Source organism: Equus caballus, chromosome 11 (genome assembly GCF_041296265.1).
Source record: "Equus caballus isolate H_3958 breed thoroughbred chromosome 11, TB-T2T, whole genome shotgun sequence".
Classification (NCBI taxonomy): domain Eukaryota; kingdom Metazoa; phylum Chordata; class Mammalia; order Perissodactyla; family Equidae; genus Equus; species Equus caballus.
In genome coordinates this window covers 25,587,412-25,611,553 of record NC_091694.1, presented here as the reverse complement: position 1 = coordinate 25,611,553, position 24,142 = coordinate 25,587,412, and the positions used below count along the sequence as shown (strand labels likewise).

The 24,142-nt window shown below is 48.7% G+C and overlaps 2 protein-coding genes across 5 annotated transcripts in view; both read left to right on the top strand.

The window, feature by feature from the left end:
• Positions 1-9,039, top strand: part of FAM117A (family with sequence similarity 117 member A) — a 57,508-nt gene extending 48,469 nt beyond the window's left edge. For all 4 annotated transcript variants that reach the window (XM_070226277.1, XM_070226275.1, XM_023652700.2 and 1 more), the window contains 5 exons: positions 1,368-1,478; positions 1,920-2,054; positions 3,172-3,373; positions 4,561-4,711; positions 7,805-9,039. In XM_070226277.1, coding sequence (XP_070082378.1) covers positions 3,280-3,373; positions 4,561-4,711; positions 7,805-8,105 — 546 coding nt within the window. In that variant the 5' untranslated portion in view covers positions 1,368-1,478; positions 1,920-2,054; positions 3,172-3,279 and the 3' untranslated portion in view covers positions 8,106-9,039. The remainder of the gene's footprint in view (positions 1-1,367; positions 1,479-1,919; positions 2,055-3,171; positions 3,374-4,560; positions 4,712-7,804) is intronic.
• Positions 9,040-11,213: 2,174 nt separating this feature from the next.
• Positions 11,214-17,969, top strand: SLC35B1 (solute carrier family 35 member B1). Its single transcript, XM_001502482.5, has 9 exons — positions 11,214-11,705; positions 12,361-12,464; positions 13,056-13,186; positions 13,476-13,506; positions 14,095-14,252; positions 15,477-15,603; positions 16,377-16,483; positions 16,638-16,791; positions 17,357-17,969. The coding sequence occupies exons 1-9, from the start codon at positions 11,497-11,499 to the stop codon at positions 17,407-17,409; spliced, it is 1,074 nt and encodes a 357-aa protein (XP_001502532.3). The 5' UTR covers positions 11,214-11,496; the 3' UTR covers positions 17,410-17,969.
• The last annotated feature ends 6,173 nt before the right edge of the window (positions 17,970-24,142 follow it).

The following is a 24,142-nucleotide window of genomic DNA, read 5'->3' as shown; positions in this document are numbered from 1 at the left end:
GTGAACTCACATTTCCAGTTTAATTTGCCTTTTCCTAATGAGATGGCTCCTCATAGCTGCCTCCCAGCCTCCTGGTGGCCAGGCCTTAGGAGCCCAGATCCTCCTGCTGGCAGGGGCTTGGCCAGCCCCTGCTGGTGCCCTCCAGCAGCCAAGCAGAGGGTGGGAGCTGCCAACGTTCTCACTTTACTTTGAGGCTGGATCCAGAGAAGCGGTTCAGAGACTGGTGAAAGACAGAGTGAGTTCCTGGGAATTGGAAGCCCCCACCTCATGCTTAACTGTTCATCCAGCCTTATGTTTCAAAGAAGAAAGAAACAGTTATACTTTCCCAAGCACTTTTTCCTGGCTCTCCCTCTCTCTCAGGAGGGCTCCTCTTGTTGAGGTTGAGTAGAGAAAGCCAGAAATTGGAATTCCAGGGCTCCCAAACCAGCTCCACCTGCCATGCCTTGTGGCAGCCCCTGAGAAGCCCAGCTCAACCTGTTTAGAAGGGGAGTAGCTTCTGCCTTCTTGGTTGCAAGGAGAGAAAAAATTTGAAGTGAATGCTGTACAAGTTTAAGGCTCTGGGAAATACAAAGTGTTCAAAGTTTGTAATCATCAGAGCAAGCAAGTTATTGACACTAAGCATGGAGTCATGTCATGAATGATCCCCAGCAGCAAATCAAAAGCACTTTCTTCATGGCCGTCATCATAAATTGTATGGCTGTGGGTAGCAGGTCTGCTCTCTGAATTCCATTTAATTTAGGCCCATATTTCAGTAGCTCTGCATCTCCTGAGCATTTCCTAGCCGAGGGCAAGTAGGTGCAGCATTACAAATGTGACAGGGATAATATCAGAATTGTTGCTGATAATTCATAACTGTTAGAGGATATGGATCAGGACAAAACCTGATATTCCTTCTTGAGCACCTGCTCCTTGCTCAATGCCGTCTGCTTGAAAATGGGGGGAAATCCTTCCATCCTTCCTGTCTCAGGGCCTTTGAGATAGCTGTGAATGTACTTTGAGGAGTGAATTAAAAAACACCATTTCCCATTTCTATTAATAGAATAGTATTCCATGCCTTTGGAATCTGTGAGAGACAAAAATGGTTTCAGCGTTATTTTTAATTTTTTGGAAACTGATCCATCTATGGAACACATGGTAATTTAAAAAAAAATCAAATCCTCTAGTTAAGAAGGTATCCAGCTTGCCCAATGAACCTATCCTTGTAGTCCTGAACACCACTGAAGTGTTGTGAGATGGAAGATTAACTTCCATCCCCCTTTGATGTATTGTCATGGCCTCTGGCAGGAGCCACCCCCCAGGGAGGAGGGACCCAGTACAGTTTTGCTTTGCTTCACCTGCCTCTCCTCTCTCCCTCTCTGGGCTACCAGATTACCAAGTTGAAGCAACAGCTACAGAGGACGAAGCTGAGCCGCAGTGGGAGAGAGAAGGAGCGGGGCTCCCCACTCCAAGGGGACCATGCTGTGCGGGGAGCACTGAGGGTATGTTTTCCCCTCCTCCTCCCTCTGTCATCCTCCAGGGCAGGCCCCCCGCTGTGGGCAGATCCCTCTCAAGTCGATAGCTACTGAGCCCCACCACATTGCATATGGTCATGAGGGTGCCAGATGAAGTCTTAGTGCAACCTTGGACTTGCCAAGTAACAGTGGAAGGGCTTCTTGCTGCTCTGAATTTCTCTCTCCTCCAGCCCAGCACCCTCGACAGTAGAGGCAGTGATGCTCCTGAGATAATAAAACACACTCTCGACCTCTCAAAGCCCTAACTGCTAGAGAAAGCCCCCCTGAATGAACCTGTTGCAATCTGTGACTGTCCCCAACTCCTCCTTTCCTCTCTTGGTTCTGCTGTGCAGACATGACTGTCACCCCCTGGTCAGAACTGATAACTGTATGGGGGCTTAATGATCGCTTTGTTTGCCTCCTCCTCAGGCATCCCCTCCCAGCTTCCCCTCAGGGTCCCCTGTCCTGCGACTCAGCCCCTGCTTGCACCGGAGCCTGGAAGGGCTCAACCAAGAGCTGGAGGAGGTGTTTGTGAAGGAGCAGGGGGAGGAGGAGCTTCTGCGGGTGAGTGGGGGCCGCGTCCTGGATGCTGACGGCAGCATCTTGCTGAATCTGGATGTGGGGAGATGAGACTCTTGTTCTCTGAGGCTCACAGGCTGTGGCTACTTCCACAGAGCAACATGCACACTCCACCCTCCGGAGGGAACCCAAATTAAGCTTCTTAGACTTGAATTATTAACCACCAGAACAGCAGAGCTGGGTGGGTGTAACTGGGGAGGGCTTTGCGGTGGTGAGTAGAAAGAGAAGGTCCCCAGCTGGGAGCACTGGGTGAGGCCTCACTCTTTAGCTCAGCACCAGCTCACTGTTCCTGGCGTTCTTGGTGCCATCACCCTCACCCACCTGTGCCTCAGGTCAAGCGACCCCCTTGCCTTGTTACCACTTCCTTTTCCTCCATCTCCACCTGGTGACACGCCTTCATCCTTCATGCCCAGTCTCCTGTGTAGCCCTCTCCCCTCCCCACTGCCAGGCAGAATTATTTGCTACCTTTTCTGCCGCCTCAGGCACATTTTTATACTGACACAGTGCAATTGGGAAATGCCAGTTGGGCAGTAGTAATATAATTCTAGCAGTCACACTCCTCAGTTTATGATTTACTTCCTAGTTGATTTTTAATTTGCATATATGTAGGATTTTATACCCATCCAATCACATGCATACAACTTGGTGAGCTGTGAGTACAAGTATCATTGAATGTTACAAAGGGGGAGGGGGTATTTAGTCCTGATACTAATCTGCTTACTTGTCCTGCAGGGGCCTACCGTGGTTACAGAGCCGCTGTGTTATTCATCTTTGTGTTCAGAAGGTCCCTGCTCTCATGAGGCTTACAGCCTGGTGGGGGTAACACATTGGTGGAACCATAAAATAAATATGTAATCATAAGTTGGGCTGCAGGTGCTATGAGGGAGAAGAACGAAGTGCTATAGGAAAAATAGGAGGGGTTTTTCTTAGATTGGGGGGTGGTCGAGAAAATCAGAGACTTGAGACAATGGTGTCCTGTGTCACTGTATGTTATGAATCGAGGACAAGAACAACAGCATGCGGCAGACCCTAAGGGTCACTGCGGCTCTGCCAGCCTGAAGGGACAGGCCTGAGCGTCGTGACCCACCCTCTTCCCTGGCAGATCCTGGATGTCCCTGATGGGCACCGCGCCCCAGCTCCCCCTCAGAGTGGCAGCTGTGATCACCCCCTCCTCCTCCTGGAGCCTGGCAACATTGGCAGCTCTCCCTCCATGCCCCTAGCATCCCCCCAGCCTTCTGGCCAGAGTGGCCGTGAGGAACACCGGGGTGCAGTGGAGGAGCTGGCAGCCATCCCCAACGACAAAGGTGAGTAAGCGGAGGAGGCCGAGGCGGCAGGGCCGACACAGGGGATGGGGGTCTCCATTCCCTTTTCCGCCTCCGATCAGTTTCAGGCCTGGCATTTTTATTTACTAATCAACTACAATATCTTTAGGAGTCATCTTTATTCTGTACATCGTGCTAGTAATAATAATGGTCCTCAATATAGATTCTTACTTACAATTTATATAAAGTCTCTGCACCTATACTTTTATTTAATCCTTTCTGTAATCCAAAGAAGCAATCCCTCCCATCCCCATTTCTGGTGGAGGTTCAGCATGCCGAAGTGAAAGCCTGTGAGTCTGTTCAGGTGTTTGCGGTACCCTTTACCAGCAGTACCTATTGAGGTGTTGTGAATGACATAAAAGAAGAGAACGTGGTCTCTGGCTCAGGGTCACAGGGTTTGACCCAAATGGAAATCCAAGCTTTCTGACTCCAAATCTCCACTTTGTCCGGTGCCCTGCCTGCTTCACTGAGAGGGCGAGATACAGCCCTCCCTCCGCGTAACAATGATCCTTCCATTCTCTAGCGCTGTTGCCTGCATCGCCGTGAGGTAGGCTGGTCCAGGGCGTGATCTAACAATACACAGAGGCAAATAGAGCATGGAGTAACAAGGAATAAATGTGAGATAAATACAGATAAAGTCAATATTTGCAACCTAGGCAAAATGTATTCGCTGTGTGGAAAGCAAGAGGAATTTTATCCCACAAGTGGGGTTGAGTAAAGATTGCTTTTCTGAGTCAGTACAAGAGCTCTTCCTGGAAGAAGGGATAGATTTTCAAGACTGTGGAAAGGAAGAAGCTGTGGTATGTTGGCAGGCAGGGCGGTGCAGTCTTGGAAGAAGGCAGAGAGAGACAGAAGTTAAGACTCCTTTCAGTTTGAGACTGGGAGTTCCAATCACAGTCGACCTCCTGGGAAGATAGCATTGGTATTAGACCTGATTTTCCCATCAATTCAACTGTACTTTTTTATCCTGTATAAGAGCATATGTATTTTTGTGAGCTGTTTCAAAGATTTTTTTAAGGTAGAGTATATACAGACAACCTGGATTAGCATAACCGCTGCCCCCCACCCTACTGTGTCTCCCAGTCTCTCCCCTTCACACCAAGGCCTGCCCTGAGGAAAGCAGACACCTTCCTTCAGCCCCACTGGACTCAGCCTTGCTCTCTCTGCAGCCTCCTCTCCAGGCCACCCAGCCGTCCCTGAAGATGGCAGCCCATCTCCAGTCCTTGTCTTTGCCGCCTCCCCTCGGCCCAATCACAGCTACGTCTTCAAACGGGAGCCCCCAGAAGGCTGTGAGAGAGTGCGTGTGTTTGAAGAGGCCACGTGAGTACATCAGAGGGATGGGGCATGCCAGGGAGGGACGAGGATGGGGGGTTAGCCCGTGTTGTCCCACCTGACAGGCCCTTCTTCAGTCTCGGACTCTCTCTCGTCCTAGAGATGGTGTCAACTTCAGATTATCGGTATTGCAGTTTTTCCATGATCAAACTTGTTGACATTACCTACTCTGAGCACTTAAATCTTTGCTTATCATTATCTCCATAGAAACCTGCTCTCTGCCCACATGCCAGCCACAAGCGCAGCAAGAGCTGGAAAGGAAAGAGATTTGAAACCTAAACCCTTTGTTTCTTCTATTTTTTTCCATCCCCCAGGAAGGTGTGAAAATTTGCTAGACCATAATCAGAGAGAGAGAACACACTAGTTCTCTTCAGGCAAAGACTAGAAAGGCCTCGTCCCCACTAGAGTGGCAGAGGGAGCCTGAGCAGCTTTCTGGTTGCTTCTGAGTCAAGTCTTCAGCCTGCAGCTGCAGTGGCTCAAGTGTCATGAACCCCTGGACAGAAATTTCCAGTCCTTGCAAGTAAGGACTCTGGAATATTCCCAAACCAGATTGGACAATTCAGAAGTCATTCTTCTGTGGATTTCTTTGCTACAGTTCCCTCCCATTAGCAGTGAGACTCGAGAGCCAACCTTTCCCAGTGCCCACACAGCCCCTCTTAGCAGGCACTCTGCTAAGAACTCCTTTCATTCCCCCTGCCACTTAATATTCATGGGGGCAGAGCCACCGTGGAAGTTGTGGTTTCGATGGCAGTCAAGAAGTTTAGTCATCTGTGTGCATGGAGAGTTAGCTAGGACAGGGTTTTGGGCCTCAATGGCTCCTTTTGTACCTCAGATGAGGGAGAAGTCCACCCAGGGTAGTAGCAGGTGGTACATATATACCCAGAGAGGGAGGTCGGGGGAAAACCATGGCCACCGAGCATCTCCAAGTACGCTGGGTCATCTGGGATGGAGTTGGGGGGAGAGGCCAGACTTTGTAGCCTAAGCAGACTCCGGGCTCTTGTACCCCTCCCCAGTCCACGTTGTGGTTGAGTCATTACAATCTGGAATTGCTTGTGGAAATCAGGCTGTTGCTTGTCTTGATTCTTTTGTAGACTCATAATGCCAGAGGAGGTCTGAAACCATCTCTTCTAGCTGCCTGCCCCCATGTTAACCCTTAAGAGTGATGGTGATCTGTCAGTTACTTTCTAAGATTTCCTGGGGTAGAAATTCTCGGCTCATTGGGATCTGTTCATTGTATGAACTTTCCTCTTGGGAAGTTCTTATGTTTAGTGGTTCTTCTGTCACATTTTCCTCTTCCTAGCTGCCCACCCTGTAAGATGGCCTGGATTTCTCAGGGAGGGAATCAAGCTGTTCAGGGTCATGCTGGTTGCCCTCATGTCCTTCGAGCGTTATATGATCCCCTCTGGGTCACCTTCCTCATGTGTGCATGCACACACTGAGAGCATTCCCTCTCCCATGCATTCATTCTCCATCCCTCCATGAAGTGGGATTCTTTTTTATTTTTTTAAATTATTTTTTGTTTTGTTTTGTTTTGTTTTTTGGTGAGGAAGATTGGCTGAGAACTAACATCTGTTGCCAATCTTCCTCTTTTTTGCTTGAGGAAGATTGTCACTGAGCTAACATCTGTGCCAGTCTTCCTCTATTTTGTTTGTGGGATGCCACCACAGCATGGCTTGATGAACGATGTGTAGGTCCGTGCCGGGGATCCAAACCTACAAACCCCAGGCCACTGAAGTGGAGCATGCAAACTTAACCCCTAGGCCACTGGGCTGGCCCCAAAGTGGGATTCTTTAAACCCTTTTCAGTCAGGGCACACCTGCCACTGGAGTCCTCTGGCACCCCAGGCCTTCACTTCTTTATATTTCTCACTCTGTGCCAGCCTCTGCCCTCATCCTCATGCCTTGCTCTTCTTCCTGGGTTTGGAATTATTAGAATGCTACAGTTAAAATGGCTATCAACTTATCAAGCTATACACTAAGTATATATATTTTCTGTATATATATTATACTTCAAGCAAAAGTTTAAAGAAAGGTCATTGGTGGGAACCACTGGTAACAGCTTCCCCGTCTTCCTGCACATTTGTCTTCTCACCTGGAATCCTCACAACCAGCACTTCTCAGGGCTGTTTCACCCTCGAAGTGTGCCAGACACTCCTCATCTTTTTTTATCAAAGTGTTCCTTACTTTAGAACTCTCTGACTTAACCTCCTGTCATTTCCCCTACATGATCAGAAAGTCAAGGATGAGTCTGTCCACGATAAAGGTGAGACAGGTCAGGCCAAGAGCACATGGTAAGTTAGAACCGTGATCTCCTGATAAGCTCTGGCTGCCTTTCTCACAATGATTGCTATCCTTTCCTCCCAGCGAGGGTTTTGAAAATCACACCTTTCAAATATGCTCAAGAATGAGATTCTTTAGGCCAGTAGATTTCAATGAGGGATAATTCTTCCCACCAGGGGACATTTGGCAATGTCAGGAGACATTTTTGGCTGTCACAACTTAAGTGGGGTTGGGGGGGTGGGGCTAGTGTCGGTGCTACTGGCATCTAGTGGGTAGGGACCAGGGATGCTGCTAAACATCCTAGGATACACAGGACAGCCCCCCACAGCCAAGAATTATCCAACCCAAAATGTCAATAGTGCTGAGGCTGAGAAACCCAGCTTTAGGCCATAAAAAGTCTTAGAAAGTCTTTGCCTGAGTCTCTGCTTTCAGGTAAGTGGTCTGCCCCCAAACACTGTTCACTGATGAAATCTCTCAAATGAAAAGATCCCTTGGTTTCCTCTTCTAGAATCACATTGTCAGAAAGTTCTCCTTCCTGTCTAACATCAATCCCTCCTGTTCCTAGCTAAAGTAGATTTCCTGTTGTTTAGCAATATTTCTAACAAATGGGGAGCTGAGGGGCCTCAAGACTGGTTGTTGCTCAGTAGCCTTTCGTTTTTTGCTCAAGTTACCATCCTGTTTGAACAAAGACCCAGCTCCCTACTCCCTGATGCCATGACATCTCTCATCCCTTCTCACTGGCTGTTTCCGTGTGTGTGTGTGTACACATGTATGTCTATGTGTCTCTCTCTCCATCCTCCAGGTCCCCAGGTCCTGACTTGGCCTTCCTGACTTCCTGTCCCGACAAGAACAAAGTCCACTTCAACCCGACCGGCTCGGCCTTCTGCCCCGTGAGCTTGATGAAGCCCCTCTTCCCCAGCATGGGCTTCATTTTCCGTAACTGCCCCTCGAGCCCGGGGTCCCCCCTGCCCCCTGCCAGCCCCAGGCCACCACCTCGGAAGGATCCAGAGGCCTCCAAGGCCTCCTCGCTGCCGTTTGAGCCGTGGCAGCGCACCCCGCCATCAGAAGAGCCCGTGCTTTTCCAGAGCTCCCTGGTGGTCTGAGGATACCACCCCCGCCACTTTACTGTGGAGACCAGTGCCTTGGTGGCAGGCCCCTCCCTAGCTCCCCTGAGGAGGGGGATGAAGGAGTCCTTCCCTCTCGGCCTTCGAGCACTTTCATTTATTGTGTCAAAGCCCCGGGTCCTCTTTCCGATGGACACTGGCCCCTCCAAATGTGAGGGGACCTGCCTTCTCCACTAGCAGCTGGGCAGCTCACAAGTCACACCTGTGTTCTTGCCACCTCTCTCACTTGGTGGAAAACTCACCAGGAAGATCTTGGGTCCCCCACTCCTGAGTGTGAGTCCAAAGGACTATATATAGGCCCCTTGTCCTTGTCATGGAGCAAGCTGACCATGATGGAAGGAGAAGGGACACCACAGATTTCCTCCCCTCTCCTCCACAGACACAGCAGAGGAGACGGGAAGATAGATAACCCCGTCCTCTCAGCCCTCACCCACATGCCTCCCTCTCATTGGAGGAGCTGACCAAAGCAGCCCTAAAGGGCCCTAACACTTGACCAATCCAGCTGCTGGCAGAGGGGGAACCAAGTGTTTTCCCAAGTGGCATTTTCATCTCGCTTTCACCCTGACTAAGATTGTCTTAAGCAGCAGCCCAGCCTGCCCGGCCCCAGGTGGGTAGTAGGGGAGAGGGAGAGCTGGCATTCCTCCAGGTGGCAAGTGGCAACTTGACACCCTCCACCTGCCCCAGGACTGGGTTGGATTAGAAAAATGCCTATTTTTCTTGTATCGATGTAGAAACTCTATTTTCTCCCAAAGACACTATTTTTGCAGCTGTTTGAAGTTTGTATATTTTCCGTACTGCAGAGCTTACACAAAATTGAAGAATGTTAATGTTCAAGTTTTCTTATCCTGTGTTTAGAAGTTGTTTTTTGCAGATTTTGGTGTTAATAGACCAAATAAATAAGTATTCCCAGCAACTTGAGGTTCTGTTAAATTTTTTGAGGGGAGCGGGAACAGGATGGAGATTGAGGGTATTATATTGATCACTTCATCCTTGTCTTCAAGAGGAGCCTTTATGTAACACATAATGACATGGGTGTGGGTGTTGTGTGGATGGACAGAGTCCCTGTCCGCAAGCCACCAGGCCTGGATTCTTTACGTGGACGTATAAACAGTGGGTCCATGGAAAAGCTGTCCAGAATGAAGAGTGTGTGAAAGTGGGGGAAGGAGTCAGTGGGGAAGTCTTCCATTCTTGGGGGAGTCTGGAAAGGTTCCCTAGGGAGACTGGATTTCAGAGAGGAAATGAAGGTGACTGAGGGGGAGACAGGTTGACATTGTGGTTGTTCTTGGCACTGGCAAAGGGAACAAGACCAGGGAATGGCGTTCAGGCTGAATCTCTTAAGCACAGTTTTAGGGAAACTTTAGCTCCTTTTGAGTATTCTTTCCATCTCAGTGAGTACTCACAAAACAGAGCGCAGAAGAAACTGTTCTTGTCCTTTTGCAGGCACTCAGTTTTATAGTGCCACACCTGTAAGAGCTCTCAGGCTCTGGGGCAAAATGGGAATAACCATCCCAACATTCTGATGGTGCTTTGCAATTTACAAAGCATTTTCACAAAAAGACACATTATCCCCATTGTATGGGTGAAAAGCTGACTACCTCAAGGGCAGTCATAATAACTACAATTGCACCTATCTGCTGAGACCTCAAGAAAATTCCAAAGCCAGGCTATCCCAGCTACCATTTATTGACTTGGTAAGCATCAGATACCTTGTTAAGTGCTTTACATAAAATGTCATTGAAATAACAGCAACCCAAAGAGAAATGTGGTAAAGCCCTCTGTACTAATGAGTGAAGGACAGAAAGATAGAATTGTGTCCCCCACAGACACAAATATGAAGTTGGGGAGCTAGGATTGGGAACTACATTATTTGAATCCAGTGCCCATGCTTCTAATCACAGCACTCTCCCACTTGTATTATATTCCCATTAATTTCAGATGAGGAAACTTGACTCAGAAGTCAAGTGAATTGTTTGAAGTCCTAGCTGGTAAAGAGGCAGAGGTGGGACTAGAAGCCAGCTGCTGCTTGGTGTCCTGAAATCATGGGCTGATTCAGTGGAGTGAGCCACTGTGCAAGAGAGCAAATCTGTAGGGGTTCCCCCTCCCCCACTAATATGAAGGAGACAGGGGGTTGAAGACAGACCTTGTCTTCTATCTCCTACCCCTCCCCCAAAAAGATGTTTGGCCTACCCCCAAAGCCTTAGTGACTCAGGCCCGGAGTGATGGGTGTGGTGCGGCCCCGGGTTTCCTTCCTTAGCTTGAGGCTGTGCCAAAGGAGCAGGCTGCTGGAAGGGGAGAAGGAGCCTCTACCCAGCCAGCAGCCCAGAGTGCAATTAAATGGGGGCTTGGGGTTGGTAGTGGGAAGACCTGGGGTCAGTCTTGTCCTAGCTCTTGGTGCCAGCAGGAGGAAGCCCTTGGATGAGGGAGGGGTCCAACAAGGAGCTCATTAATGGGAAAGAATCTGCAGGGCAGCAGAGGGTTTGCTCCATTGTTGGTGAGTTGTAAGACCTTGAAGAAAATTCACATCACTAAGCTTCTATTTCCACCTCCAGGATGTGAGGAAATAAGATCAGCGTTGAGAAAGAATAACGACTAATAAAACCTTGAACTTGCACAGCGCACTACAGTTTATAAAACACTTTCACAAACCTCAGCTCAGTTGATCCTCAGAATAGTCAAGAGGCGACAAGGTGGCTATCATAAATGATCTATCCCTAGTTTACAGACTGGGAAAACTGTGGCTCGGAATTTAGGTGACACGAGTAGATTATCCTTCCTTTAAGTGACAGAGCTGGGACAAGAACCCTGCGGCCCTTGGAAGCCTAGTGATCTTGTGCCCCAGAAGGACCGCTCTCGAAAGTTGCGCCTTGGACCCTCTTCTGTTAGAGAGGGTAGAGTGCCTGACGCTCGGCAGCGGCTAGGGGGCACTAAGGCTCCACTAAGAGGGTCTTGGCGTTAGGACCCAGCAGAAGCCTGACCGCCGACTGGGGAAAAGCCTGTTGGATCTGCCCTGCCGGCCGCACCTCCTCCTTCCCGCCCACCTGTCTATCTTCGCACAGCGCAGCCAATTGGTGATCTCCACATCCTTATACGTCATCACTCAACGCCCGTGTATGTCCAGGGCCATACAGGCGAGCTCTGGGTTTCAGTTGTCCTCGGAGTTGCCTGATCGGAAGGTCTCGAGGGCGAGGCGTTAACCTCGGGGCATGTGGCTCCCCTGGCCACCAGGGACGAGGTCAAGGTCCTAGGGCGGGTCCCTGTTCCTTGGCAGCGGTTGCTGGGTTTTGAGGGGTTTCCTCTTTGGCCGCCCTTGAGCTGGCGGTTCTGGCGGTGGCTGCAGGGTCCTGCTGCGTGGCGGTCGCATGCAGCTCCTATGAGGTCCCTGTCGCCGGTCGGCGATGTCCGGCTGGAGCTGTCGCCGCTGCCGCTGCCCCTGCCGGCTGTGAGCGGGTCTCCGGTCGGGTCTTCCGGGCGTCTCATGGCCGCTAGCAGCTCCCTGGTGCCCGACCGGCTGCGCCTGCCGCTTTGCTTCCTCGGCGTCTTTGTCTGCTATTTCTACTATGGGATCCTGCAGGAAAAGATGTGAGCGGATCCCTGGGGCCGGAACGCAGACATCCCCCTTTTCCGCCCCATCTCCCCAACCTTGTTGCCCGGTTCGCGGTCCTCTTGACCCCGCCCTCCCAGCACCCCGACACCTTTGCAGCCGCGGCTGAGCCTCCCCAGATTTCCAAAACGCGAAAGTTGGCTCTGGATTCTCGAGACCTGGTTATTTTTCTTCTCTTAGTTGCTCTTTTGTTTGTTCGTTCCAAGGGCCTGGGTTTTACGGGCTGAGACTTCTACCCTCACACAGGTTTCCATGATCTGTGCCGGCTCCTCTTTGGAACTCTCAGATGCTTGCAAGACAGCTGATTCTTTCGCCCTCGGCCTTGCTGCTGTAACCCAAATCCCTTCTGCCGGGGTACCTCGTTTCACCATCTAATTTTCCGCATTTTCTCTAGCTCCATCCTTTACGGATATTCTTTCCCAAAGGTTGGGATCAGCAGGCTGAGATGTCTAGTTTCTAGACCCAGTAAAATTAGCCTCTTTTGTAAATAAGCCCAGTGATCCTTACCAAACTCTCCCTACATCCAGAGAGGCAAGATAATTTCAAAGCTTTCAGTGGCTCTGGACATGCTGGATGACACTAATGGAAATATGCTAATTCCTCCTCTCTCTTTCTCATACATTTAATTCTTAGAACAAGAGGAAAGTATGGGGAGGGAGCCAAGCAGGAGACATTCACTTTTGCCTTAACTTTGGTCTTCATCCAATGTGCGATCAATGCTGTGTTTGCCAAGATCTGTGAGTACCTGGATAGTAATCTGTTGTGTTCCCCCTCTGTTTCCTGGGCATTAGGCAGTGATCCAACCTGAAATTGTAACTCTCAAGACCCCCACCCCCTTTAGTGCTTACACAGCCTCTCTGTTCAATGTATAAAACTAATGGCTTTGAAAGGGGGTAAAACCCTATTTTCCTTAAATTAAACCAGCTTCTGAGTCAGAAATGTGCAGAGAATGGGTCTTTTGTGTTCCAGATCCCCGCTGAGAATACTTAAATTTTTTTTCGTGGTCCCTTTGAGTTTCCTTTATGTGTTAGCTTCAAGCATATTTTGAGCTTTCTCTCTTTATTCTCTGGGGACTAGCAGCAGGGCTAACTTGTCCCTTGAACTGAATGAGCCCCCACCCCTGCGCGGCATGTGGTCTTGTGTTAGGCTTAGGTGGGGTTGGAGAGTTGAATAATCTTCAGAGACTTCGCAGTCTAAGAGAACAGAAATAGCTTGTGCTTCTTGTCTCACTTGACAGACGGGTTCCTTTCATGTGGCTTTGACTTTTGTTCAGTGGTCCATCCTAGGCCCACCAGGTTTCCCTTGTGTGTTTTTTTGTCTTTTCCCAGTGATCCAGTGTTTTGACACTGCCAAGGTGGATCGTACTCAGAGCTGGCTCTATGCTGCCTGTTCTGTCTCCTATCTGGGTGCCATGGTCTCCAGCAACTCAGCACTACAGTTTGTCAACTACCCAACTCAGGTGAAACCTCAGGGTGGGAGGAGGGTTGGCTGAGAAGTTGTTTGAAAAGGCTTAAGTATTCCTCCCTCAGGTCTGTGACATAAATAAAAAGAGAGTGTGTGTGAGGACTTCACAGTGTGGAGAACCACAGATCTGAGGTGTAGTGGTGGTGGGTTGGCTGTAATCGGGCTGTATTCTGAGGCTGTGGTCTCTGAGGCAGGCCCCACACTTACTCATCTTAACACAACACCTAGCACAGTATCTGGCACATCACAGATGCTCAGAAATTATTTGCTGAATTTAATTTCAGGTCCTTGGTAAATCCTGCAAGCCAATCCCAGGTAAGCAGAAGAAGATGGTCTCCGTCTTCCATCCTCTTCCTGTAGTGCGCTCTGTCCTCTGCTAGAGCACTGTATCCCTCCGGGCATTGTCATCCCACCATAACTATCTTCAGGGACTTCCCCCCATCTGTTCCCCCTGCCCATCCTGTCATCTTTGTCACTTCCTGTGGTGTTGGGTGTGCATAAGCTGATAATCCTTACTAGGAGCTAGAGGTTGACCTAGTCAGCTTCATGGGGTCAATCATTTTGGTGGTGTGTGTGTTTATATTGTCATTAGACACCCCAAATCCCATTTCGATTATCAGTTTCTTTCTCCCAACCTCTCTCTCTTTCCTGCTGTCCCCGCCCTTGCCCTGTTCCTTCCTGGACCTTTCACCGTTGTTATTTCCTTTTCCCTGTGTTATACTTGTTGTTCAACCCTATTGCTCAGTTGTCTTTATCTAGATGCCACCCTTGTACTCTCCTCTTGTCCTCTATAGGCCTTCCTTCTTGGACATTTTTTTTTCCCATGAGTCTCCTAGGAGCAGAGTGTTGGGCTCATCAAACCCTATGGATGCCTGAATTTTCCACTCTGTTTTTTCCCTGTAGTCATGCTCCTTGGAGTGACCCTCTTGAAGAAGAAGTACCCAATGGCCAAGTACCTGTGTGTGTTGCTAATTGTGGCTGGAGTGGCCCTCTTCATGTACAAGCCCAAGAAAGTAGTTGGGATGGAAGAACACACAGTTGGCTATGGAGAGCTGCTCCTGGTATGTGATCCTGTGGGAAAGACAACCTTTCCCAGTGATCTTAACCAAGGAACATCCCCACTGAGGCAGGCAGAAGACCAGTTCCATGTCTTAAGGGAGATTGTAATGCTCCTTGCTGCTCATTTCTGGTCTTCATCTCTTTCTGCATGGCTTCTGGCTCTGCTCATGTCATAGTGGGAAGCCTAAAAGATTTAACTACAGCTCAGCTCTCCTTCTGAGGAAGGGGTGACTCTGAGGCCTGTGTCTAAAGCTGGCGTGAGATCACAGAGACCTGGGGCCGGCCCCGTGGCTGAGTGGTTAAGTTCACGGGCTCCACTTCAGTGGCCTGGGGTTTCGCTGGTTTGGATCCTGGGCACAGACATGGCACTGCTCGTCAGGCCATGTTGAGGCAGCGTCCCACATGCCACAACTAGAAGGACCCACAACTAGAATATATAACTATGTACTGGGGGGATTCGGGGAGAAAAAGCAGGAAAAAAAAATAATAAAAAGATCACAGAGACCTGAGAGCAAAAAGGGCAGGAGTAGTGTGTCTCTCACTGTGGCTTTCCAAGAAACCTGGAAGCCAGAGTTAAAAAGAATACCATAGTAGCTATTGCTTACTATGTATTAGGCACTGTTCCAAATGTTTTACATGTTAGTTGGTTAATTTTTACAATAACTTCATAACATAGATAGTATTATCTCCATTTTACAAATGAAGAAACTGAGGCAAAGAGAGGTTAAATCACTTGCCCATGGTCACATGGCTGTTAATTGGCAGAGTTAGTGGCTAACTTTGCCCAGGATTCTAATCTAGGCAGCGTGGCCACAGAATCCAGTCTCTGGAGCACTCTATTCCAAACCAGGAGGCTAACGTGCTGGGGCTGCATTTTCTTTTCAGCTCTAATGGAAGAATGTGTGTGGCTCACTTCAGCCTGTTCTAGGCCCTGCATGCCAGGCTTCCTGGCGTTGTGTTGGGGAGTAGTAGGCTTCCTGTCCTACTCAGATGACATAATGACTGCGTGGTTCAGATAGCCTGTCATTCCAGTGCCTGGGGGAAGAGGGGGCTAGCATGGTCTCTCCCCACCCTCCACATGTGACCGATTGGCAGCGTTTTGGTCTGAGGACTCTGTCTTGTGGCAGCGGCTTTCTGAGGCATCTCAAAAGTGAGAGTCCTGTGTGCTGGGTTAAGGAGGGGCCCTGTTGGCCTTCTCACTGCAAGCTGTACCCTTTCTTTCTCAGCTATTGTCTCTGACCCTGGATGGACTGACAGGAGTTTCCCAGGACCACATGCGGGCTCATTACCAAACAGGCTCCAACCACATGATGTTGAACGTCAACCTTTGGTCGACATTGCTGCTGGGAGCTGGTAAGGAGCAGTTCTGCTGTTCTTTCCATGTATCACCAGAGGGCACACTGCCCTCATCCAGTTGATCCCTAGCCCAGATGCCAGTTGCTAACTTTGCCCAGGCCAAAGGCCTACCTCAGTTCTAAGATGCCCTTATGTCCAAGCCCCTGAGAAACCTTCTTGGAGAAACCTTCACCATCAGGCTCTGCTTGTTACTCGTTCCTGGCACAGTCAGGGGTAGACCTGTGCCAGGTGTCACAGGAGAACACAAAGCAGTAAAACATGGGGTGCCCTGGCAACTCGTCCTCTTCTGAGAGAGCTGAGATGTTGGCATGTAGTGTATACTGAGTATAGTTTGAACCTGAATGCATTTGCTTTTAAATCAGTGCTTCCTGACCTTATTCAAATCTGGGATAGTAGGAAGCAGAAGTATTTTTTGTACAGCACACTGGGGTTAACGGAGGAGGCCGCTGATGGCTAGAGGCGACCAGTGCTGGGGGCTGCCTTACGGTAAGGATGTGTGGATCATTAGCTCCACAACATCTGAGGATCTCTGCTTTCAATCACTGTAGCAGAAGTAACTCATTAACTTCCCAGCCTTTCTCAGAAGAGTCTTTAGTTAGTTTCTTTAATCAGAAAAATAGGGACGCCTGATGGAACAATACAAACCCACTCCATACATTTTCCCATGCCCCACCCTCCTTCAGAATACTTTTGCGGGCCCTGTGCAGGGGGGTGTGTGTGAGTATGGGCACACAGGATGCACCATTCATCTCCTGACAATTTCTTCGCAGGAATCCTGTTCACTGGAGAGCTCTGGGAGTTCTTGAGCTTTGCCGAAAGGTACCCTATCATCATCTATAACATCCTGCTCTTTGGCCTGACCAGTGCCCTGGGTCAGGTAGGTGCCTTGAGAGGGGGTGGCTTGGCTTCCCCAAGAGACTGGCCTGACTAGAAGAGGGGTGGCAGAATGGGTCCTGATGTCCTGTCGCAGACTTCAGACCTTGTGCAGATACCCAGTGACCAGCCTGACCCACCTTTTTCTCTCCCTCTAGAGCTTCATCTTCATGACAGTTGTGTATTTTGGTCCCCTGACCTGCTCCATCATCACCACAACTCGAAAGTTCTTCACCATTTTGGCCTCTGTGATCCTCTTCGCCAACCCCATCAGCCCCATGCAGTGGGTGGGCACTGTGCTTGTGTTCTTGGGTAAGTTCCATCCAAAGCAGGCATTTCTGGGCCACACAGAGGGACAGTGACAGAGCCTTATGTTTTTTTCCCTAAAATTTGCTTATATGTTTATAAAATTTAGTTATTTTAGGGAAAACTTTTTTAAAAGAGAAAAGGAAGCATTACCTCTAATCCGGCCTTCCTAATGTGCATTTCATTTTAGTGATTTCCTTCCAGTAACTTGATTTCCCCAGACGCTGAGCAGGATAAAATTATTATACTTACTTTGTACCGATTAGTGTTGCTATAGATGAGCTGAGAGAACTGGCTTATAAGTTTTGACTCTCAAGTTTCTTTCAATCTTGCTGTATTGTATATATATATGTAATCAGTATCTTACAGTATATATTAAGTATGAGTGATTTTCTTCATTTGATGCCGTTCTCTTTTTTCTGAGGGAGTTTTATAAAACCAGTGTTTAGAAATTAATTTTATTTAAAACCCCAATTTTGGAGAACCAAGGCTGACACTCCCCCCCACCCCCAATCATTGATAGGTTTCATTTTCCCCCATAAAACTAAGCCTGTTTTCTCGCCTTCCACAGGTCTCGGTCTTGATGCCAAGTTTGGGAAGGGGACCAAGAAGACATCCCACTAGGAAGAGAGAGACTACCTCCACTCCAAGAATATTTAAGTTATTATCTCCAACAGTGACATCTCTTGGGAAAATGGACACAATAGGGATAAGGGACTGTATTCCAGTCTTTTTTTTTTTTTAAAGGAAGCAAAATCACATATTCTAAAAAAAGGACTTGGATTTTAACAAGACAGAGTTGGCAGTTTCTGTTCTTGGTGACCTGGAGCACAACCTAGTGCAAGTAAAGAGAGAAAGAGAGAGGGAAGAGGCAGAACTCGCTGCTCATTGCCCAAGCTGCTCCCTCTTGGGTGTGGCCAGTTTGGTTGGATGGCTAATTCCCCAAGAGCCTAAGCATTATAGGGAGGAACTTGGATAGACTGTGTAGTTATGCTTGCAGCCTCTGTTCCCACAGGTGAGGGTCTAAATATGCCAGGACAGGTAGCTGGCTGTTAGAGCCAGAGAATGTAAAAATCACTTTCTCTCTTAAAGCTCTGGTGGGTTAATATTTCTTTAAAAACTACAGGTATATTCTCTCCTCAAGAAACTTCCCTTGAGGTTGGGATAAATGAGCCCAAGCCAGAGTCTGTTGTGTTTTCACATTTCCCCACTGCCTCCCCTTCAGCCAAAACTCACCCAATGGCCCAAGTGGACCCAGTGTATATGTCATGAGCGGCTTTCGAAGGTCTGATTCCCTCCCTCCATCTCTGTGTCTGTTCTCAGTCTACCCAGCCCCCTCCTGGGGAGGCTAGGCTATTCCTCTGCCCCCTTCAGCTACTGAAGCCTTGCAGTCCTCTGCCATCCTGGCTGTGCCGTGGTGTCACCATGCCAGCCTCTGCCAGTTGAAAGGCATGCTGGTGGAAGGCATGGCGGCTGAGTCCTGGCGTAGAGCCACTGTTGAGTTTTCTGGGTGGCAATGGGGGGAGAAGGCGGAGCATGGAGCAGAGCCACCTGCCCACTGCTGCCTTCAGAGCTGGAAGTCGCAATCCTCCACGGACCAAACTTTACACATGAAAGTGCATTTCCACCAGCTGCAACTTTCCCTCCATCTGTTCAGCAGCCCCAGCCGTGGCTGTCCAGATGGGAGCGCAGCCTCCTTCCTGAGCGGCTGCCTTACCACCCCCCGCCCAGCCTTTCAAGCCCTGCCTCACTTACACTCATCTCACTCTCCAGGGGCCCAGGTGTCACTGCAGCTCTGCCCCTAAAGGCCTGCTCTCATTTTGAGCTCCTTGAAAGAAGAGGTTTTAAGTACCTGTGGCTGAACTTCCTTCCTTTCTCCACCCTTTTTCCTCGGATTTTTTCATCCTGAAGGCTGCATCAATTAGCTCCTTACCTACTGGCCTGATAGTTCTCCCACACTGTCTCCTGTGGCTTAGTTAGGTGGTCAGAACATGTTGCCAGGGCCGGGGCCTACAGGCAGTCCACATCTGGGCCTATGCTTTTAATGAGACATTTTTCAGCTATCAGACCAGTCCCCTCCACCTCTACCCCCAGCCATTCCCAACTAATGCCTGATGCTAGTCACCAAGAGCAGGACAGAATTTTCAATGGCTCAGCTTGGCTCTCACCTGATACTAGAGCAAGCCTGTCCCACCCGCGGTGGTGGTCTAGGAGCCCAGTTCTGGTATATTCATTTAGTCTCCTGTCCATTCATCTAACACTGCCTTCTGTGTTCCATGTACTGTGAACATGCTGGGAGTTCAAAGTTGAGTAGGACCTATGTGTACCCTCTAGGGGCTTGGCACTCTAATCGGGAGACCGATAGACGAGTCACTGCATCTCAGAAATGCAGGGCTAACAATGAAGGAAGTTGTCTGGGCAAGGTGAGGCTTGAGCTGGAGAGAGTGGGAAGATGAAAGGAGGAGAGAATAGAGCTGTGGCTCCACCACCAAGTGGGAAATGGGGTTTTAAACTGCCTGGCTTGTCCCCATTCTCCTGCCTCCAGTCAGTCAAGTGAGAGCACAGGGACGGAAGAGCGGCTCTGCAGTGAGGCATCGCTCAGCTCAATTGGAAGATATTTAAAAATGTGTAGGCCCCCAGTTTGCTCGGGGTGGCATCCTTACGTATGGGATCAGAGGAGCTGAGAGTGCCAAGTGAGACTAAAGTCAGTAAGACTGTTAGGTTATAATAGGGTTGATAAATGGGAAATACCAGACAAGTTCAAACAAAAGTGTTGTTGATCACTAACCCTGGGCAGCCTGATGCCTCAGGTTTCTAAACATCAAAGGACTTCCATGTGCAGCTAATTCGCAGCTATGTGCAGAAGGGAGGGAACCAGCACACTTTCTCCCAAGCACTATGTTTTTAGTTTGGGTGTATTGTACTTACATCTATTTTGGTCAAACCATCAGGTCCACCTCAGCTGTTTGTGCTAAGGCTCATGGTAGAGTGGTTTTTCCATTTCCTGTCCACCTCTTAGCCTAGGACAAGGGGAGTGACCCACAAATGTGATTTGGGATAAAACTAGAGGGAAAGCTATTCTGGAATTGAACATTAAAAGGCAGCAGAGTTACGCATTGTTTTTCGAAGGATTTAAAGGGGCAGGAATTAAACATTCACTGTGGATAATCTTTAAAGGGAGGGTTTAGGAATGGATTGTGTGTTTTCTCACAGCCCTGGGACACCCTTGTAAAGAGGACCGAGCAAGCATCTTCACCTTTTAGAAATGGAAAAACTAGTTAGGGAAGCTTGGGTGATCTGCAGTAGATCCCTGGGTGTGTCCCAAGAGATCACCCAGAACTCGAGGCTCCCCGAGGTCTAGTGTGTCTTGGACCTGTTCCCTCTGAGGGAGAGAAGCAAAGCTCCTCAGGAGGCCCTTTGCCCCTGCCGTCTGGTCCCACTTGTCAGTGGAACAGTTTGCACATTTTATGAGTGGTGCTGGTCACTTTCCCCAGATGCCCTGGCAGAGAAATTGTCCTGGGTCTCTGTGGGATCATTCAGCCCTTCGCACTGAAAACATACCAGCTGTCTTTAGGAACAGCTATCTCATCTATTTATTGAGCTCCTCCCTTCCCAAAGCTCTTTAGTTTGTGACATTTTATCCTTGCAACACTCCTGGGAAGAGCATAGGCCAGAAACAAGTCTCCCCATATTTGAAATAGGGAGCCTGAAACTTGCCAAAGTGTATCAGCTAATAATCACACGACTCCAAGGGAGGGCACAGCCCAGAAGGGAGTATCTGCTTATCACATGTCAGAGGTCAGCGAGCTAACCCAGTGGTTCCTGGCCAGTTCTGGGAATTCGTGGTCCAGAGAATTGCCATGTAATTTAGGAGGTTGACATAGGTGTTCTGGCTTTTAATTTTTTCGCAAAAGGACATTTGAAAAATCTGCTATCACCATATGACTTACAAAAGAACATTTTAGGAAATCTATCCACCTCAGAATAAAGGACTCTTCTTCCAAAGAAATTATAGTTGGAAATCATACCACTATATAGATAATAAGATAAATTAATTTTTTAATTGCATAAAATGTTCAACATAAAATGTTATCCAATGATAATACATTGTAGGGTGTATTATGATGGTCGACTTGTTACAACTTGTTTGGGGCTCTATTCTGAATGCAGTCCACTGGAGCTGGAATCTCACATGGGCCTGCTGGCCAAGATGGAAGCAACCTGCAATGAGGTTTTACATCATTTAGAACATTCTGAGAGTCTGAAAACAGCATCCCCCTGACCTGGGCCACTTCTGCGTTCCCTCTACAGGACCAGAAGGAGGGCAGGCTGTGGGGGCCAGAGGGCTTTCCAGTAAGGGCACCCCTGCTCCAAGATCTACTCCCAGGATGTGCGGGCCATGGCTTTGGTCACCTAGCTCAGAGCACCCAGAATTTATTCTGGAAGGTTTTCACCTTCTGGTGAAAGCCATTTTCTAACAGGCACAGTCCTCAGCCTGGGAACGGGGTGGCTATGCCTGCCATAGCAAGAAGGGTCAGAAGGGGAACCAAGAGGGTGTTGGAATGGGAGAGAGTTCATCCAGTGCCTTCCACTTGGCTGAGGCACAAGTCCACGGGCGCCGGTGGGTTTTCTGTCTGAATATGCCTGATTCTCTGTCATTTCTGGGAGAGGTGGAAGAAGGAAGAGGTTCAAGGCGTTTACCGAGGCATAGAGCGTTTCTTCCTGCCCACTTCTGTGTTTTGCCATAGTGTGTGGGTGGCCAGAGCTAGCAGGAGCACCATGTTTCCACTTAGGTTCTGACTGGACACCATTTCCTCCTACTCAGGACCCTAGAACTGCCACAATCAGACCATACTAGGGGGAATGCGTCACTCTAAATGAAGGCTGGGAACTCCCTGAAATTTTATGTAAAAGTGTGTGTGTGTACAACAGCACAAGGGCTCACACGTGTGTCAAGCTTGTAGGGTCATTTTTCTGTGAAAATGGTCCACAGTCCTCTTCACATTCTCAAAGGGGTCCATTCGTAGGGTCCCCCACAATCATGGGGTTCATTTAATTAAAAGAGATTGGCCATATAGAGTTGTATGACTGGGCACCACCCCAAAATATGAGCAAGCATCATCTCCAGTTCTGCTTAGATGAGGGGTGAGGTTAAAGTTGCAGAGATACCCAAAGAAAGTAACCATTCAATTTCATTTCTAGTTCTCTCCTGGCCCCTCCACACTCTTTATCTAGAGTTGTCAGATTTAGCAAATAAAAATACAGGATGCCCAGCTAAATTTGAATTTCAGATAGACAACACATAAGTATTTCCCATGCAATATTTAGGACATACTTATACTAAAAATTATTTGTGCAATATTTGAGACATACTTATACCAAACAATTGTGGTGTTTGTCAGAAATTCAAATTTAGCCGGCATTCTGTATTTATCTGGCAACACTATTTGTGGCATTAGTCTTTATCACACATGTTCTCATGGGCCCCTCTTTTCCTAGGAAAAGGAAGGCACTCTCAGATACATACCACCTTGCAATTCTGTGCACAGGGCTCCAGGTACTTCAGGGCCAAACATTTTATAATTTCCCTTTTGGCCCGGGGAGGTGCAAGCCCAGATGTAGTCAGCAGGGGGCACCATTTTCTTAAAATAGATCCCCAGCGGAGTTTCAGGGGCCTCAAAGGGGAAGAGGAGCATTGCATTGAATTCTGATTTGCTGCTTCTGCATTCCCTCTGGAGCTCACTTCTCCCACCCCACCACCCTGCCAGAGTTATCTCTGTGAAACAAGAATCTGATCCCGTCACTTCATTCCTTAAATCTCTTTCAAGGTTGCATAGTTACCTTCTTCATGCGGCATAAAATGTGCTTCAGGATCCACTGACGTCTATTTTCCCTGCTTCAATTCCTGCGGCTTCCACCCTACCTGATCCCACTCCGCACTTCCGGCACCCCCTTCACCACGAACTATTTGCAGTTTCTCTGTACACTATCTACTGTCCTGCTTTTGTGCCCACAGTTCCCTCTGCTGCTAATTCCCTTTTCCACTAGGTGCTTCTTGTGACTCCAGTCATTCACCCACATTTCATAAGTATGTCTTAAGACCGACCGTGTACCAGGCACTATGTTGTGCACTGGAGATAGCTGGAGAAGGCGACGACTAGAACCTTTCCCTTGTGTATCTCAGGATGGGAGAGGGGAGAAACAGTTAACAAGTAACCAAATCAACGGGTTACGCGGGCTTAGTTCAAGGGTTAACCGATCTGACTTCCTCGAGCAGAGTTGATGGTTCCCTCCTTTGGGTGCCCTGATGGATTTTCATTTTAAGGGTCCCAAAATCTAACTCCTGCACAACCATTGCAGGGAACATGGATGAATGAAGTGAGCCAATTGAAGTTAATAGGGAAGGGGCTGGGGTGGAGAGGTGGGGGAGTGTGGCCTGTGACAAACTGAGAGTGCGTGTCCCATCTAAAAGGGACAACGGCTTTTCACCTCCTCCCAATTGTTGCCAGATCTGTTATTTCAAAAAAACATGGAAATACTGATTTTTACATAAACTCTCCCAATTTTTAAAATTCTTTCCAGCTAAACTAAACATGCCTACAGGTCAGATATGGCCTATGGCCACCAGTTTGCCACCTACCATATTGCAACACTATATCATTGTCTTGCATCAGATTAATATTTATGTATATTTTCTCCCCCAAGACTGTGTTCTTGCGTCTTCAGCCCCTAACATAGTGACTGACACATGGTGGGTGCCAGTCAAACATCAATAAATGTTTGTGGAAGGGAGAAAGGAAGGGAGGGAGGAAGGAGACGAACTGGGAACAACAGTTTGTGGATGGAAATTCTTATTACTGCTGCTTTGGGGGTGGGACAGATGGAACAAGAAAGCCTAAAACAATTTATTGCTGAGTGTGCATGTGCACGAGTGTGAGTTTCAATGTTAGCAGGTGTGACAGCTGGAAAATGTGTTTAAGAATCATAGGCTCCTTTCTTGGTGGACTCCCAAGCCATCTCTCCCCATTCTCGGCGGATGAGGGGGAGGAGAAGAATGCAGGGCTCATGGTGGACTTCCTGGCTTCCTTCCAGGACCTGTAGTCACTGGCACAGAGATCAGAAAGAGCTTATATAGGCTTTTGGCACCAACTGACACATCCTCGGGGGAAGATGTCTGGCAGCTGCTGCCACCCACCGCCTACCCGCTAGAGTGCCCACTGCATAGCAAGCAGTTGTGGGTCAGAATAAAATGCTTTCTCTTCTCACTTGTCCAAAGTGAGATAATCAAAATGACCCGTCACCCTGCATTGGGGGATGAAAACTCCCAATTTAAAGAGAGGGGCGGGGGTGGCTTAGA

What these genes read in the sequence shown, in the direction of transcription:
- SLC35B1 (XM_001502482.5), top strand. Translation starts at nt 11,497, where the DNA reads ATGAGGTCCCTGTCGCCGGTCGGCGATGTCCGGCTGGAGCTGTCGCCG. An exon ending in TTGTCAACTACCCAACTCAG is followed by an intron (nt 13,187 to 13,475) that starts GTGAAACCTCAG and finishes ATTTAATTTCAG; the next exon opens with GTCCTTGGTAAATCCTGCAA. An exon ending in ATCCTGCAAGCCAATCCCAG is followed by an intron (nt 13,507 to 14,094) that starts GTAAGCAGAAGA and finishes TTTTCCCTGTAG; the next exon opens with TCATGCTCCTTGGAGTGACC.